Raw genomic sequence first — 18,154 nt, forward strand, 5'->3', positions numbered from 1 at the left:
TCGATCTATCTATCTTTAATCTATCTATCTATCTTTAATCCATCTATCTATCTTTAATCCATCTATCTATCTTTAATCTATCTATCTATCTTTAATCCATCTATCTATCTTTAATCGATCTATCTATCTTTAATCTATCTATCTATCTTTAATCGATCTATCTATCTTTAATCTATCTATCTATCTTTAATCTATCTATCTACCTATCGTTAATCCATCTAACGCGACGTTGATAGGGATGAGGAATATACTGTTGTGTATCAACTCTTCTTCGGACTCTTTCTTACATCTCTTTCCTTCTTCTCTTTCCTCTCCTTCTTCGTCTTCTCGTTGTTCTGTCCTGTCCTTGGCTCTTCTTATTTCTTTCTTTCTTTCTCACTCTTTCCTTCTCTCTCTCTCTTTCTTTTTCTGTCTTGGTTTGTTTAGGATGATGGAACCCCGCTAGGCATATCGAGTGTCTTTGGGTCAGTGAAGTCTACTCAAGAGGCGGATAATGTTGTCATTCTTCAAAAGAAAAAAAGACTTCTTCCCTTCACGAAATTCTCCCCCTCTCGTGCACATAGTAGTTTTCCTTCTTCTCTTTTCTCGACGCCGGAAAGTTTTATCTCTCCCCAAGCGAAACAAGAGAGTCAGTATCATGTATCGACGTCTCTTAACCATAGCTCGAGTGTCGATGGTATGGCTAGCTCTCACGGGTTCGGTAACGGCAGATCTCCTTCTCTTTCTTCGCCTTTTACTCCGTCATCTGGATCTTCTTCTTCTTCGTCTTACGAGTATCATCTGGAATTGCGAAAGAATCGATTCTCAGGAGAGCTAGGAAGTATACCTTACACCTTCAATAAGAATAGCTTAACCATACGGGTGAGAGACCAATCTACTCTTCTTCGATCTTCTCTTTCTTCTTCTTCTTTGTGTTCTTCTCTCCTTCTCTTTCTTCTTCCTCTAAGAGAATAGAGAGGATAGTCGTAGATGAGGGAGATTAGTAGAGGAGGAGAGATCTTTCTATCTACCTATCTCAAACTCGAAGGATCGAGAGGGAAGAAGACCGAAGGGACTGTCGGACTCTTGTTAGGCTTCAAAGTGAAGATTGCTGCATGCATTGCAGAAAGATAAACAGACTCTTTAGTTTTTCTTTCTTTCTCATTCGCTTCGTCTCATCACAGAAAAAGAAAGGTTCAATATAGATATATATAGCATGTCTTTAGTGTTTGAATGCATGCCCCATGCATGCATGCATGCAATAGGAGTGTATAGGAGAAAGAGGCGTAGAAGGGGGGGCAGGAGTAGTTAGCTGGTAGTGCGGGTGGAGAGGCTTCTTCAGTTTACAATGCGAAGCCTTCGTGTCTTACACACATGCCCGTCTCTTGTTTGGTCTCGCCACGCCTCTCTTCATCTCTTCACTTCGGCTTATCTACGAAGAGAAAAAAATTCTCCTGTTAAGCTTCTTAGAGAAAGTCCCGGGGGGGGAGATTTACGTAGGCACTTCTCCATCTCCCAGCCATAAGAATGGCTATCAACTCAATAAGAAAGGAGGACTATTCCTCTGACCGCTCGGAGATGTATGTGTGGAGGCATCTATCTGTCTTTAATCGACCTACCTATCTTCAATCTGTTGGTCTATCTTTCGTCCATTTAGCTACCTTTGATCTATCTATCTATCTATCTTTAATCTATCTATCTATCTATCTGTCTGTCTATCTTATATACCTCCACATACACCGTATCTTTGTTACGCTTGTCTAGATTTCAGAGTGCTATCGCCCGCCCATACAGTGGCGCATATGTATATTATTGGCTGTATATCTATAGGGTACATCTATCTATCTATCTATCCATATAGATATATATAAACATATACAGCTGTATAGAGTAGTTTCTATCATCCACGTTGTCTGCATGGATATCTCAGATTCATACAGGTATCTTATAAAGTCTCTATAGAGATACATATATGCATATGTCCGTAGATAAATCGATATAAAATATGTGTATGTTTAGATTGTGTATGTGATGTATATACACTTCTATAGGAGATACCGACATCTTACATGGAGGTAGAAGAAGAAGTCTCTCGTCGCCTCTCAGAACTTCCTCCGCCTATACCTTCTTCTTCTCCTTTCTCTTCATCTTCTTCTTTCGCTTGGACAACTTCTTCTCCTCTCTTCTTGAAAGAAGAAGATCTTCCAAAAGATTCGCTTTTAGAGATGAGAACTCCTCCATCTAGAAAGAAAAGACATAAAACACCACCCAAATCAGGGGATCCTCTCCTTCAAGATGCAAGCCGTGATCCGTTCTCAAGCTCGAGCGATTCCTCTTCTTTTTCTTCTTCTTCTTTTCAAGAGATAGATGAAGAGAGAAGATTCTCTTCAAGTGAATCTCCGAGCGACTATCGCGAAGGAGTTGCTGTCCTAGCGCATGCGCTGGATGAGGCCCTACAAGAGAAAGGAAGGCGACGAGAGAGAAGAAAGACGGTGTCTCAAGCAGAAGAAGAAAGTCAAGGGTGTATAGTGAGAGATAGAGATCTACTAGGGGAATCCAACCCTCAAAGGTAGGGATGGAACTTCTCTAGGTCTGAGTATAGATGGATGTAGAAAGAAGAGAACAACTTTTTCTTTAGGAAAAAAGATGAAAGTCATACACAGACATATATATATATATGTATCATTCTGTCTTCATTCTACAGACGGACATTCATGATAAATATAAGGATGGCTTTCTTTTCATGTGAATATCTATCTATCTATTTATCTTGCAGACGGCCGCAGTGTATATGTGAAGTTGCATGCAGATGTTGGGAGAATGACTGGGGTGTATGTACACACACAAATCATGATGAATGCCTATATATCAAGACTCTGCATGTCTACGTGTGTACATAGATATATAGATACAAAATAGATTGAATAGATAGGTCTCGATTCTTTTCAGTCAGGGTGGGCTTCGTGGTAGATACGTTTCTACATAAAAGAAGAGGAGAGAAGAAATAGGAGACGATACAGACGAGAACAAGGCAACTCGTGTGCATCTATACATGTATATGTACGTACAGGTAGCTATCTTTATATGACGTTCGATCAGAGATTAGATGAGACGAGATAAAACTTTTCCTTGGTATTTCCTTCAGAGGCAGCCTCATGGGGTGTATATACACTTCATGAAACATCGCCTGCACTGTATGTCTACCACGTAGAGCTTTCTCTACTCTGCTAGTGATAAGCCAATGGTCTTCAAGCCTCTCTATCTTCATCGTTACTTCACTCTCTTCCCAACTATATATATCTATATATATATCTATATGTATATCTATATGTGTATCTATATGTATATCTATATATATATCTATATGTATATCTATATATATATCTATATGTATCTCTCTCTCTATATATATATCTATATATATACGTCCATCTCCATACATACCTACATACAGAGATACATACCTGCCGTCCAAGCAGGGCGGGTGCGTGTTTTCTTTTTTGAGAAGAACTTAGTAGATCTTAGCAATCCTCCATCCCTTGAGATGTCTTTCACTTCATACCATAATGTGCTTCTTCGATCGTATTATGTGTTTCTTCTTCTTCTTTCTCATCTTCTTCTGCATGCAGAGAGACGAAGATTTCACTTGAGGTTCCAGAGGAAGAAGAACGAGAGGGAGAGAAGAAGCCCCCATTGAAGAAGGAGAACAAGCGAAAGAAGAGAGAAGAAACTTTGGATGAGGAGAACAAGAGCCAAGGAAATGGTCAAAGAGAAGAAACAGAAGTCGATAGAGGAGAAGAAGAAGAAGAGAGTCATCTTGCTTCTTCCTTAGGTACTTTATCAGAGAATAAGATTGAGGAGAAATCTCTTGGTAATGAAAAGAAGAACCTCGAAGCCACACCTCAATCATTCAAGACTTCTTCTTCTTCTATCACCCCAGGTCTCTCTTGTTCTCTCTCATCGACTTCTCCCTCCACGGGGCTCTCCTCTTCTTCCTCCTCCTCTCTATTCTCTTCTTCTTCTTCTCCTTCTCAAACTGCATCTAAAGCACCGCTTGCCTACCTTCCATACTTCTCTTCAACTTCTTCTCCTTTCTTCTCTTCTTCTTCCTCCTCGTCTCTTGCTTCGTCAGCGTCTTTATCTCCCTCTTCTTCTTCTTCCTCTCCCAAAGGAGAGATTTCATCATCTTCTTCTTCTTCCTTTTCTTTCTCTCCATCTACACCTATGCCTTTGCTAAGAGAGATCATCAAAGCCTTACCTCTCGTAGAATCCGTGAAGACGAGCGGAGCCTATAGAACGAAGGAGTCGATTTACGAAGATCTCCGGAGAATCGTCGAGAAGCACCCCGGTATGAAGCGCATTGTCGATGCCGTTATATCTAGCTACCATCAGAAACAAGAAAAGAAAAAGAAAGAAAAGATGAAAAACAAAGGAAAACATGACCAAGAAGGGAAGGGGAAAAGAGAGGGAGAGAAGGCGGAGAAAGAAGGACATCTTCTTTCGGGTGTATATACACCAGCTGGTCAGAGAATGATGGGAAGAACGACCCAAGAAGAGAAGAATCTCGAAGCCCCCGAGAGAGCGAAAGAGGGAGAAAGTTCTAATGAAAGACAGAATCCATCGAATTCGCAAGAAGAAGATGAAGAAGAAGAAGGCCCTCCCGTTGTGAGATTTGTTCCTCTTGAAAAAGTGCTAGGACCTCTCAGTCTTGAGGAGAGAGAGGAACAAAGAATAAGAGAAGAAGAGGAAGAACAAGAAGAAGAGAAGAAGAGAAGAGAAGAAGAGAAACGAGGATTTGGGAGAAACATAGAGGAAGTGAAGAGAGAGCATGACGGACTGCCGACAAATACAATCGACGACGATGGTGGGCTTCTGAAGGAAGAAAAAGAGAAAGAAAAGGACAGAAACGAAGAAGAAGAAAGAAAAGAAGGAGAAGAGCAGGGAGAGAAGGAGGAGAAGAAGAAGAAGGTGGGGCTTTCTCATCTTCATAATGAGAGGTGTAAGTTATATGTATGTGAGCCTCTTGAACCTCCTACAGACTATATCCCTTCCCACTTCATTCTTGTCGATTCTCCTTGTAAAATGCGTCAGCTAGCTCCCTATCTATATCGAGTGTTAAAGACAAAAATCCACCCCGAACTTTCTACTCCAGATGTAGCATCGACGGAGCACTCTTCTTCTCGCCATCTTCCTGTATCCGGAAGAGATGCTGAAAGAACCTCCTTTCCTCTTCAAGCAGAAAAGAAATTTATCTCTCCGAGAGATACGCCTGTCTCAAGGGCACCTCGGACTCTATCTCCACAGCGGCAGAGTAACGAAGAGAAAAAGAATAGACAAGAAGAAGAAAAAGAAGAAGAAGAAGAGATACGCCTGTCTATAGGGGTAGATGTTGAAACGACAGGTTTGGATCCTTATCAATCAAGAGTCAGGTAAGATCAACTCTGAGAGAGAAAGGAAAAAGACAGGAAGTAACAAGGACGAGATACATAGATAGATAGATGGATAGATACATAGATAGAAAGATAGATAGACTCTTCATGGTATTTATGTACAAGGAGGTCAAGTCGGTTTGTCTAACTTTACACTACATGTCTGTAGGTGTCTCCATCCATGTCTCAGCACATATGGCTATTCTCTATCTATCTATCTATCTTACTCTGTTTCTCTATATATGTATCTAGATGGATTGAATGGACGTTTGCCAAGAAAGGAAAAGGAAAAAGAATGAAGAAGGGAGAAATTACGATGTGAGCTAGGTAGATTCTACTGAAGAGAAACCCCATGGAGAAAGGTCAAGAAAACCGACCTTCCCTACCTCTATGCGCCTGTAATCTAATTGTATTAGAAAAGCATAGCTAGAATGATTAAGATAGTAGAGATTTACCGAATCTATCTTCTGTCCTTCTTTCTTTCGTGTATCTTACTTCTTTGCTTAGGTGTGTCTTTCTTTCTTTCCTTTATTTCTTCCTTTCTTTCTCCATTCTTTTCTTTGTAGACTTCTTCAGCTTGCCTTACCTGACTTTCCTACGTTAGTCTTTGATCTCTTCTCTCTCCCTCTATCTTCTCCCCCTCTTGAAGTTGTCCGACTTTTCTTACGCTCTCCTCGGATACAAAAAGTCTTCCACAATGGCAAGTTCGACCTCCAGTTCCTACAGGAATTAAAAGAAGAAGAAAAGCAGACATCGACCATAGACAATTCCGGTGTACAGACACCTTGGAGTAACACTCGAGATCTCTCTTCTTCCTCTCCTAGTAGTGCGAGAAAGATAGAGGGACATGAAGAGAAGGCGAGAGAGAATTCTGCGGAAGTAAGAGAAGAAGAAGAAAAGAAGATGATAAAGAGATCCCTGAGAGGTCGTAGCGTCGGGTTGGCGAGGGATGAGAGAGATGAAGAGGGACAAGGAGAAGAAAAAGAAGAGAGTTCTCCTGAAAGAAAAGTAGAGATTGGAAACACGCAGAACAAACATCCAGACCATCCACCTTCGAATGATGCTCCACAGAAATCTCCTTCTTCTTCTTTTTCTTCTACTCCTTCCTCTTCTTCTGCTCTCTCTTCTGATAGCAGTGTAACTCGAGTAAGAGAAGAAGAAGAAGAGAAGAAGATGAGAAGCTCTTCCCCTCAAAGGAGCAAGGAGCATGAGAATGGCCATACAGAGCATCTTCAGGTGTATGTACAGGGCCCTGTCTTTGATACCTTAATAGCTGCAAAGTTGATTGAAGCAGGGAAGATGCTAGGCATAGGGGGATATAAACTTCTCCAAGTTGTCGAAAGATTTCTAGGAGTTCTCATGGATAAATCGATGCAGGCAAGTGACTGGAACAAAAGGCGTCTATCCTATCGACAACTCTTATATGCTGCAAGGTAAGAAAGTGAACGAGGACACCCATTCATCATAGAGATATACGTTCGCATACACCTACTATCTATCTTCAATCTACCTTATATCTCCCGTCTTTCTGTCTTTCGATTTCTACGTATCTTTCTATCTGTCCCTAATCTAGTGAATCTTTCGTCTATCTATCTTCAATCTCTCTCCCCCTCTGTCGGCTCTCTTTCTCTTCTCTTTTGCTTTCTTCCTTCTGCCTTGGGAGTCTCAAAGCCAGACTTCCTCACAAAACACATACCACTCATTACTTACCAGAGACATACATGCGCATATGCATACATATACATATATATGTATATATATGTATATACATATATTTAGGGAGGGAGATATATATGTATATATATATGTATATATGTGTACGTGTATATAGAAGAGAGATAGTCGGGGCATGAGACATAGGAACGGAGGGGTGTGTATGCTGGAAGGAGGTGAGGTGTCTCTCTTTTTTCTCTTCTCTCTTTTTCTAACTTTCCTTCTCGTGTCTCTTCTCTTGTGAGTCTATATGTATCTTTGTCTCTATTCTTCTTCTTATTCTTTTATCTTGAATGTTGTGTAGAGATGCGGCTGTTTTGGTCCCTCTTCAAGCTCGGCTGCAACAGAAGCTCGAGACCGCCGATCTTCTCCAAGTCTTCAGTATAGAAATGAGATGTCTACGTGCAGGTAAAGAACCCTCAAACTTTCCTTGCTATACACCCACACACTCTCTCTCTCTCACATTCACCAAGGCTTTCCTATGTCTGTCTTTCTTTCTCTCCAGCTTTCTTATCTCTTTCTCCGTCTTCGTTTTTGTCTATTCATCTATCTAACTTCAGCCTATCTATCTATCATTTATCTTGCTATCTTTAATCTATCTATCTATAATCTAAGTATTTACCCATCTTTCTTTAATGTATCTATCCATCTATCTATCTATCCATTCATCTATCTGTCCTGTCTCTATCCATATCTGTATCTCGCCTGAGTTTCCTAAGACAGCAGCAGGAGTATCAAGCCTTATATGAGGGGTGTGCAACTATTTCATTTTCTCTACTTCTTCTTCTATTAGTTATTTTAACCTTCTCTCTCGCTCTCTCTTCATATCGATAGCAGGAATGAAGTTTCTGATGCGAGGCTTTCAAGTGGTATGACTCTCTTTTCTTTCTCTTTCTTCTTGCTCTTTCTCTCCGGTGTATGTACACCCCCCCGTCTGCAGTGGTGGCGATGGAATTGAATGGGATGCAAATTGACTTACCAAAATGGCGTGAACTCGAGAGAAACCTCCGACAAGAAGAAGAAATTGCGAAGAGAAATCTCGCAGACAAATTAAATGTGGATATCCATAAAGTCAACTTCAATTCACAAAAGCAGGTAAAAAAAAAGAGAGACAGAGACAGAGACAGAGAGAAATGAACAACCTAATGACTCTCTCCTTCTATCTATCTCTAATTTATCTATCTATCTTTATCTATCTATCTATGTTTAATCGATTTTCCTAGCTAGCGATCAAACATCCCTTCATTTAGTGAGAAAGAAAGAAAGAGAAAGAAAGATCAAATAGTATGTGTATGTGGATCTCATTTGCGGTGGAATAGCTCGGAGGGACAGCATTCGTGTGACTGCCTTCTTCTTCTCCTTCTTCTTCTTCGTCTCCTTCTTCTTCTTCTCCTTCTTCTTCTTCTCCTTCTTCTTCTCCTTCTTGTGATGCTGCGGATGAGAACGAAAGAAGTTGACAGACCCTCCTACTACCCCTAGTGTTACTTCTGTTGCCGTGGCTGTTCGTCTCTGTGTGCTTGTCTGTCTCATCTTCTTCTTTCTTTTCTCCTTTTTAAGGTGAGGAGAGAAGGAAGAAGAAGAAGTTGAGACGCATTTTGAGTAATTTCTTTGAGCTTTCAGCAGGCTGTTTTTCTTTCCTCTCTCATCCTTCTTTTCTTTCTAACTGACTTGACAAAGAAGAAAAAGAAGGAGAAGGGGAACTTTAGCAGAATACCATTCATGAGGGAGATGTCTACTTCAGCTGATCTTCTTCTTTTTCTTTCTTCTTCTCCTTCTCCTGTAATGACACTCTCTCTTTTTCTCCCCTTGTCTTGAGATGTAGATTGTTTTGTGTTCCTTGCATGTCTTCTTATAGATGCTAGACGCACTTCGAGCTTTAGGCATTCCTGCACCCCCTTCTTCTTCTTCTTCAAGAAGACTTTCTTCTTCTCGGAGACCGTTCCATCCAACGCCTTATTCTCCTGTTCCGTACCTTCACTCGGGTGTATATACACCTCCTTCTCTTCATAACTCTTCTCCTTTCTATTCTCCCGCGAGTGAGCCCCAACAAGAAGCAAAAGATACAGGAGAAGAAGAAGATGGTCTTCTAAAAGACACAAGCGACGGAACCCTAGCCAAGTTGTCACATTATCCAGCTGTACAGGCATTAAGAGACTATCGACGATCTACGAAAGCAATCTCCGCCTTTGTCGAAAAGCTTCCCCAGCATATCAATCCTATCACGGGTAAGAGGAAGAAAAGAACAAGACGAAAGAAAGATGAAAAGAAGAGCAGGAGAAGGAGAGAGGGAGAAAGGAGGAAAACAAGAGCACGAAGAATAGGAGATATGATAGGGAGAGAGGTGTATGTATAAGACCAGAGGAGAGATTGCTTTAACATACATGGGAAGGCCCTAGCTAGTGAGAGGAATAAACATGTATCTATATGCGTGTCTTCATACTAAATACATATGTATCTATATACAGGCATGTATATACATATAAATAGATATCTGTATATGGCTTATATTCATACGACTGTGTGTGTGTCTGTACGATGTCGCCTTGCCGTTCGTGGCTTGTTGACTTATGTTAATTAGACGAGCGCTTCTTCATTCTATCGGCCTTCTTATTATACACTGTGAAGATCTCTTTCTTCTTCTACATCTACACGCCTATCTATACCGATACATATCTATCTATCTAGAGATAGATAGTTAGATAAATTAAAGATAGATAGATAGACTTTGGTCGTCTTAAGCTCTTCAGGTTTGATAGATTGACCTTGACTCCATTATTTCATACATAAATGCATACCGACCAGTGTCTCTATATATCTATATCTATATGTGTATCTACAAGTGTATCCATCTATCTATCTATCTATATGTAAATGTATCTCTCTTTATACAGTAGCTACTTTTTGATAGTGTGTGGATGTGTATGTAGAAGTTCGTGTGACCGTTCCTGTATTGGTAGAGGAATTTTTTCTTTCTCTTCTCAACTTTTGATCTAACTTCTTCTCTTCTTCAAATAAGAGCCCTCACTGTCGAGTGTACATACATCGGAGACATCTATGAAGTCTCATATCTTTCTTTCCTTCCTTCCTTCTTTGACTTTCTCCCCCCCTTCTCGTCAAAGTCTCTCTTCTCGTCTCACTCCTCAACGCCTTTAAGTGACGCAAACGCACGTGTATATCTATCCACATCTATTGTCGCACCCTAGGCTAAATGGAAATCCTACACAAGTATGTATATATATATATGTATATGGATACGACTCCGGAATATACGAGTATCTATCTATCTATCCTTATATATATATATATGTATGTATACATATCTCGTTATGTGCATATTTTTGCTGTGTGTGTATGTGTGTTTGTCTCTCTCTCTGTATGTCTCTACGTATGTATATACATACATGTTGTCTGTGCATGCTCTATAACGAGTTGAAGAGAAAGATGGCGAGAAAGATAGAGATAGCGAGAAGGAAGAAGAAGCAGATGAAGATGAAGAGCCCTTTGATCTGTTTGCCTTTCTTCATGTCTGTCTGTGGGACCCCGACGTCGGTGTGGGAAATCCCTTCTTTTGTGTAGGGAAGATCCACTGCAGCCTCCATCAATGCGGCGCGGGAAGCGGTCGATTTAGCTGCGATTCACCGAATCTTCAGCAAATCCCAAGAGAGAAGAGATTTCGTGAATGCTTTATTCCTTCTCTATCATCTTCTTCTTCTTTTCGTGATAAAGGGGAAGAGGAAGAGGAAGAAGAAGAAAGAGGAGGAAGAAGAGGAACAAGGGGACATCGAAAAAGAAGAGAGAAGTACAAGTTTGTTATATCAGATTTCTCTCAGATTGAGTTAAGAATTGCAGCGGATCTTGCATGCGATGAGACCATGATTAAAGCCTATCAAAAGGTACCACGCACACTTAGCAGACCAAAGGAAACATATCAAAGAAAGGGAAAAGACTGAGAGAAGGTACAGATAGATAGATCGACAGATAGATACATAGATAGAAGGATACGTAGATGGATTACAGATGGATGGATACATTAAAGATAAATAGGTAGAAAGGTAGGCTAAAGATAGATATTGACGTGGACTGAAAGCGCGCGGAACCCCCCATTTTAGCGTCACTTTAGAGTCACTTTCCTTTTTTGATCTTTACGTCTTTGTGTTTCTTTTCTCCTTCCAAAAAGACAAACAGAAATCTTTCACGTGACGGGTTACACTTCTTTCTTTCTTTCTTTCCTTCCTCTTCTCCTCATCTCCATGGTGTATGTTCATCCCGAAAGATGTAGTTCTTCTTTTCTTGCAGTCGCCCCCACTCTTTTCTCATGATCGTTCTCTTCCTCCTCTTCTTTTTCATGTTGTTCTCTTTCTTCTCTTCCTTCTCTTTTCCTTCTTTCTTTCCTTCCTTCCTTCCTCCTTACTTTCTTCTTTCTTTCTTTCTTCTTCTTCTTCTCTTTCACTTTCTATTCTGTTTTAATCAGCCTGTGTTTCGATCTCTCTTCCTCCCATTTCTCTCTCTTTCTATCTCTTTTTATCTCTTTCTTCCACTTCTTCTTCCACTTTTTCTTTCTTTCTTTCTTTTCTTCTAGGGAGAAGATCTTCATCGTTTGACGGCGTCATTAATTTTGGAGAAGTCCTTAGATGAAATAAAGAAGGAAGATCGACAACTAGCCAAGGCCGTCAACTTTGGGTTGATCTACGGCATGAGCGTCGAGAGATTTCGGGCCTATGCAGACACGGCCTACGGGATCAAAATGTCTTTCAAAGAGGCGCAGACGTTCCATCGAAAATACTTCAGCCACTATAGAGGCATCACACGGTGGCACCAAACCCAAAAGGTCAGGATCAACTCAACCCAAAGACACAAAGAAAGAAGAAAAGAAAGAGAAAAAGAGAGAAAGAAAGAGAAAAAGAAGAAGAACAGGAGAACGGAGAAGAAAAGTGTTTGCATGCGTGGATAGAAAGCCCTGTATGTCACTATAAAGTGAAAGAAAGAAAGAAAGGAAGAAAGATTTTTCTCATATATAGATGGGAATAGAGAGAGACAAACATACTACGGAAATAGAAAGATAGACAGGGATACACATACAGATACATCTTTATGGATGGTATGATACATACACATCTATAGATATAGAAGATCTAGATAGATACAGATGCATACATACATATATATATATACATAGATAGGTATGTAGAGATATGTCGGTAGATATCTTTTTGTGTAGGAGTATTTTGTATGTGTGTATTGCCAGGATTGGGTGATGTGAAAGACTTTAGTTGGCGCAACTCTCCTGGCCGTTCGCTGTGACCTAAATAAGAGAAAGAGTGAGAAAGAAAGAGTGGGAAAGAGAGAAAGAACTCCTCTTTCTGTCTGTCGGTCTGTCTGTCGGTCTTTTCTTTTTGTTTTGTGTAGGTGGAGCATCCTCGCGAGACTCGAACCCGTGCAGGTCGTCGGGCGTTATTCGACCAATTCTCATTCACTAAATCTCTCAACTATCCTGTACAAGTCAGTCAGTCACTTTTTAAACAAAGAAAAGAAAAAGAAAGCAAGAAGAAGGAAGAAGAAAGAGACGGGGAAGAGAGATAGAAAGAAGTGTTAGATGGACAGACCTCTCTTTCATTCTTCTTCTTTTTGCTGTCTTTCTTTGTTTCTTCTCCTTCATTCCTCATTTCCTTCTCGTGATCTTTTTCTAGTTTGTTCTTCATATCAAAGGATAATTGACGATAAACTCTTCTGCTGTACATACACCTGAAAAGAAGAAAAAGACGAGTCATCGTCATTTCTTCTTCTTCCGCATTCTTCCACTTCACTCTCCTATTCTCCATACTCAACAAACTCCAACAGACATACAGAGAGTCTCCGTGTATGTGTAGATATGTGCATCTATACATGTATATACGTACATATATGTATATATATATCTATATATATATCTATATGTACTTTTTTGTCGGTTGAGGAGAGACTGAATGTACTTGCTGTTCATTTTGGTCTTACGTGTGCCGGCAAGGAGTTCCTTTACTTTTCTATTGCCTGCCACTATTCTATCTCTCCCGCCGTCTACATATCTCTCTTGACTACGTATCCACTACATGCATGCCCCTACTATACATATACATATATATATATTTATATATTATATATATGTATATGTATAATATGTGTATGTATGTGTGAATGAGATTCCTGGTAAGTTGTTGATGACCCATTCAGCGCGACAAATCGCACATACGCATACTGTACATAGATACATATAAATAGTATGCATATATATATATATAGATAGCCTACACAAAAGATGTATGTAAGAGATAAGACAAGAGAGAGGTATACAAAGAGATAGATGGAGAGAGAGAAGCATAGGCGGATGTAGAAGGACTTTGCTTTTCTTGATTTGTTCTGTTCTTTTTCTTCTTACTTTTGATATTTCATATCTTTTTTCTTTAGGGGACATCTGCAGATATAACAAAAGAGAGCTTGGCTCGTTTGCAGGAAAATCTCTCAAGAGTGGATGGCAAGTTGGTGATGTGTATTCACGATGAAATTATTGCGGAGGTCCCCGAACATAAGGCGAAAGAAGTAAGCCCATACACACATACACATACAAAGAAAAGACACAGATCTAACTGTCTATCTATCTCTAATCTATCTATCTATCTTTAATCTATCTATCTATCTATCTTCAATCTATCTATCTTTAATCTATCTATCTATCTATCTTCAATCTATCTATCTTTAATCTATCTATCTGTCTTTAATCTATCTCCACGTTTTCTCTTCTAATGATCCCTTCAGTCAAGCGCTTTCCTTTTCTTTCTTCCCTTCTTCTTTTTCTTCGTGTGTTTCTTTCTGCGTCTTATGTCGATCATTCTCGCATACTGTGACTAACTCATATATATATTTGTATATATAGGTACATATATGTGCATATATATACTTACATACATGTGTATATGTAGGTAGGATGTGATGCTGTCGCTGACGTGGTAGTGCTGTTAGTTTAGGTCAGTCGATTGTCTCTCTTCTTGCATGTAGAAACACTGCATGTGTCTCTAAGCGTCCACCTACTGCCCGATGAGGGGTGAAGTTCTTTGGCTCTACCTCCGTATCTACCGAGATACATGCCTGCATGCATACGTAGACATACATATATACATACACTCTCTCTCCGTATGTATACGTTGTAGTCTTAGGAAGTATAGTTACTTATTTGTTGCAAGACAAGCCGCTGGCAATTGAGAAGAACTAGAAGTTTCAAAGAACTAGAAGAGAACGACTAGATTTCTATCTTCTCTTCTTTTTCTTTTATCTTCTTTTTCTTGCCTTTCCTGTTTGTCTTTTCTCTTCTTAGGGCTTAGATCTTCTTGTGAAGACGATGGAAGATTCGGGAAATAAATTTCTCCGTTACGTCCCTTGTGTTGCTGACGGCGCTATTGCAGACTCCTGGGCTGACAAGCCATAGCTAGCTAGCTAGCTATAGACACACTTCGAGCTGCCAAGCTAACTTATTGTCAACGTGTGTCTAACCTTTGAAAACGACGAAATCTCAGTAATAAAGAGCACCGCGCTACCACCCTGGTGACGTACTAGTCATCCTGTCCTTCTCTAGACACGTCTACATGCACAGATCTATATACAGATAGATGTGAATACATGTGTGTATGTATGTATAGATAGATATACATTGGAGTTTGCTCCTCGCCAATCTTTTCTTCTTTCACATTAAAAGAGGCCCAGCTCCCCTCTCTCCCTCCTTACTCTCCTTCCTTGTCAGTTTCAAGTTTCTGTTACGATCCCTGGTAAATCTCGAGAAACGTTTTTCTTTCTTTCTTTTCTTCAGTGCCTGACGTTCTTTCATATCTCTCTTGTCATGCTTGTAGTTGTCCTTCCCTCATAGGAATCTCAGGGATAGTTGGTATGTTAGTTTGTCTCTCTGGAGTCTTCTTCGTTTCGCCTTTGTTGTTCTGAAGAAAGATGAAAAGAAGACGTGTCAGCGGAGGAATCGAGAGAAAAAAAAAAGAAACGAAGAGAGGTTCTTTTGAAAGAAAGAAGGAGAACAGGAACTCTTCTTCTTTCTAAAGCCGTGCATAGAGAGAGGAAGAAACAAAAGACAGTAGCCTCTCTTGCTATATCCTTAATCGCATCCATCTCCCCTCAAGGACTGACCTGTTGAAAGTTCCTTTTTCCTGGTGTACATACACCTGAAAGTGGTTGTGGATTCTTTTTATATCATGGATATCCTTTATTGCTCTTTCTTTCTTTCTGTCTCCCTTCTCTCTCTGCGCATCTATCTATCTACCTTTCTATTTGCATAGCTTCTCTTCAAAGTCCTGGCCGTGTCATATTACACGTATTTCAGCTAGGCCGCGTTGTAGAATTTCTTTTGTTCCTCCTTTCTTTCTTTTGGGAGGATGGTCGATAGAAAAGTGTTTGAAGTGTCCGATATCCAGGTCAAACAGAAAAGTTGTTCCTTTTTAGATGTAGTTTAGGGTTGAAGAAGAAAGAAAGTTTTGATCTTCTTCTTTCTTCATCTGAAACTTGTCAGCTAAGTCAAAAAGCCTTTTCTTCTCAAGACAGTTGAAAGACTAAGACAGCTACCTTCCTCTCCGTCAGGTGTATATACACACATCCTGCATGCAGGTGGTGGCAAACAAAAGAGAGACACTTAGAAAACTAACATCTGCCTTCTTCACTTGTCTTCTCTATCTAAACAGATATCTATCTATCTACCCATATACATATACATATCTCTTCTTTCTCTGTGTATCTCTACATATCTATGTCTATCTAGTAGGAGCGATGTAGGGCTGGTCAAAAGGGGCAACAAGGAGGGAGGATAGAGAGAAGGGCTATTTTCTTCAACTTATTCTTCTCGTAGACAAAAAGAAGAAAATGATAGACTTTCTCTCCGGGTATCTATGCATGGATGATAAATGTAGTAGAATAGGAATACTACGAATGACACGATGGAGAAACCTCTCGTTGTCTTCTTCATTGTCTCTCTACATGCATGCATCGACCTAGCTATCTACCTATCTATTTACGTGATCTATCTATCTTTCTCTCTATGTAGAATACAGAGAAAACTCCCAAGACTTGCAAGACGAAGCACAGGGCGACTACAGCTAACAATAGAAGTCGTGATAAAGAGCATGCATGCATGCATCTTGGCTCTTTCTTCCTCTCAAATCTCTTGATAGTGCTCCAAGCCAAGTACTCCCCAGCCTTTCTTCTTTTCCTTCTTCTACTGTAGACATGACTCTTACCGAATGGCACACGAGACGAAATAGACTAGAACCCTCCCCGCTCCTACTATGAGTGAATTCCCCTCTCTTCTTCATCTTTTGCTTTGGTTTTTTTTTCTTTCTCTTCTTTTTTGCTCATCCATCCCCATCACTCATTCCCCCGTCACTTGCCTTACCAAAAGCACAAGCGAAGAAAAAGAAAAAAAAGAAGAAGAAGAAGATAACTAGAATAGTAAGAATACACATAGAAATCCAGCAAAGGTTGCCCAGTCTCTCTCTCTTTCTTTCTCTTTCTCTTCTTCTTCTTAGGAGCAGGGGTGCATGCATCATGATAAGAAGTAGAATTATCGTCATAATGGATTCATCCGCTTTTTCAGAAAAGAAGAATGAATGGTCTCTCTCCTCCTCCTTTCAAGAAGACAAAAAGAGAAAAGAAAAATAGAAAAGAGCCATCGACAAAAAGAACAAGAAGAAGAAAAGGAAGAAAGGAAAGAAGGAAGAAAGGGGGGAGGAATCCCAAATCAAGATCATCGTCGTAAAAAGAATAAAAAGCTTTTCAACGAAAACAATACCTTGCTGCTGCTGCTGCCTCTTCTTCTTCTTCCTCGCTTCTACACATGCATAGACAGACATACATATACAGACATATATATACATATATATATATATATATGCATATATGTATATGTACACCTCCCCATTCTTTTTCATGTAGGGATGTATTGCTGTGGGATGAAGAGAGGGGCACAAGAAGGAGTTGAAAAAGAAAAACCGAAAGACGACTCCTTCACCCACCTCTGCTAGCTAATAAGAAAGAAAGAAAAGAAAAAGAGGAAGAAAAAGAAGAGCAGCAACAACAGCCCCACCCATACGTCAACTACTACTAATACTATGATGATGACTAGGACCATCCATACTGATACTGCTGGTAATGCTAATCCTAGTGCTTCTTCTACTACTACTACTACTGGGGGTGAAGATAGGAGGAGGAGTAGCAGTAGTAGTGGACAGATTCACAGGAGAAAGGAATGCAGCAGAGACCAGAAAGAAAACAAGCACCCCTCCTCTTCCTCCTTTTCTTCTTCTTCAAAAAGAGAGAGAAAGAAAAAGACAAAGAGGTCATCTTGGATACAAATCAACTTGGGAGGCGAGGCGAGAACAGAAAAAAAGAAAAGAAGGAATTCCATTCACAAGAAAGAAGAAGAAAGAAGAAAAGCCAAAACGTTCTTCTTCTTTTTCTTTGTGTGTTAATCTTCACCCTCCTCTTCATCTTGGCATTGAAAAGAAAATAAAAATGCTCTTCCTATACTAAATATCTATCTTTAATCTATCTTTAATCTATCTATCTATCTTTAATCTATTCATCTATCTATCTACCTTTAATCTATCTATCTATTATCTATCTATACGTACTTCTATCCATGTCTATGTACCTATCTATCTAACTATCTATCATTGTATCTTTGAGGTGTCTCGAAATCTCTCTCTCTATGTTCGAGAGAATAGAGAAGTCATTGGATATGCCATTGGTGTGGCTAGATACTTATGCTCTTCTTGGGTGTGAATAATCCTCAACAGAACAGAAAGGACAGGGTAAGAGACTGGAAATTTTCTTCACAAATTCTCTCCTGTCTTCTTCTACACTTCCACTATGTCTAAATTGGGTCATATATTCTGTCAAAATATACATCAAACGCCTCTCTCTCTTCATTCCTTCTGAACTTTCCTCTTTTTCTTTCTCTGCCGCAGATTAGAAGAAGAAGAATAGGAGAAGGAGGAGGAGTGGGAGGAGGA

General features: G+C 39.9%; 2 protein-coding genes across 2 annotated transcripts; one reads left to right on the top strand and one right to left on the bottom strand.

The window, feature by feature from the left end:
- Positions 1–426: 426 nt before the first annotated feature.
- CSUI_001888 (dna polymerase i) lies at positions 427–14,590 on the top strand. The gene is made up of 12 exons (XM_068062091.1): positions 427–861; positions 2,031–2,548; positions 3,609–5,408; positions 5,975–6,841; positions 7,426–7,529; positions 8,062–8,216; positions 8,977–9,346; positions 10,557–11,014; positions 11,701–11,949; positions 12,528–12,620; positions 13,563–13,694; positions 14,467–14,590. The coding sequence occupies exons 1-12, from the start codon at positions 679–681 to the stop codon at positions 14,575–14,577; spliced, it is 5,040 nt and encodes a 1,679-aa protein (XP_067925932.1). The 5' UTR covers positions 427–678; the 3' UTR covers positions 14,578–14,590.
- Positions 14,591–17,050: 2,460 nt separating this feature from the next.
- On the bottom strand, positions 17,051–18,153 carry CSUI_001889 (uncharacterized protein). Its single transcript, XM_068062092.1, has one exon. The coding sequence runs from the start codon at positions 18,069–18,071 to the stop codon at positions 17,904–17,906; it is 168 nt and encodes a 55-aa protein (XP_067925933.1). The 5' UTR covers positions 18,072–18,153; the 3' UTR covers positions 17,051–17,903.
- Position 18,154: the final 1 nt, after the last annotated feature.

Source organism: Cystoisospora suis (genome assembly GCF_002600585.1).
Source record: "Cystoisospora suis strain Wien I chromosome Unknown contig_778, whole genome shotgun sequence".
Classification (NCBI taxonomy): Eukaryota; Apicomplexa; class Conoidasida; order Eucoccidiorida; family Sarcocystidae; genus Cystoisospora; species Cystoisospora suis.

Excerpts from the sequence above, each read along its gene's own strand:
- CSUI_001888 (XM_068062091.1), top strand. The coding sequence starts at position 679 with ATGGCTAGCTCTCACGGGTTCGGTAACGGCAGATCTCCTTCTCTTTCT. Across the intron at positions 6,842-7,425 it reads CAACTCTTATATGCTGCAAG|AGATGCGGCTGTTTTGGTCC; the intron begins GTAAGAAAGTGA and ends AATGTTGTGTAG. Across the intron at positions 11,950-12,527 it reads GGTGGCACCAAACCCAAAAG|GTGGAGCATCCTCGCGAGAC; the intron begins GTCAGGATCAAC and ends TGTTTTGTGTAG.
- CSUI_001889 (XM_068062092.1), bottom strand. The coding sequence starts at position 18,071 with ATGAAGAGAGAGAGGCGTTTGATGTATATTTTGACAGAATATATGACC.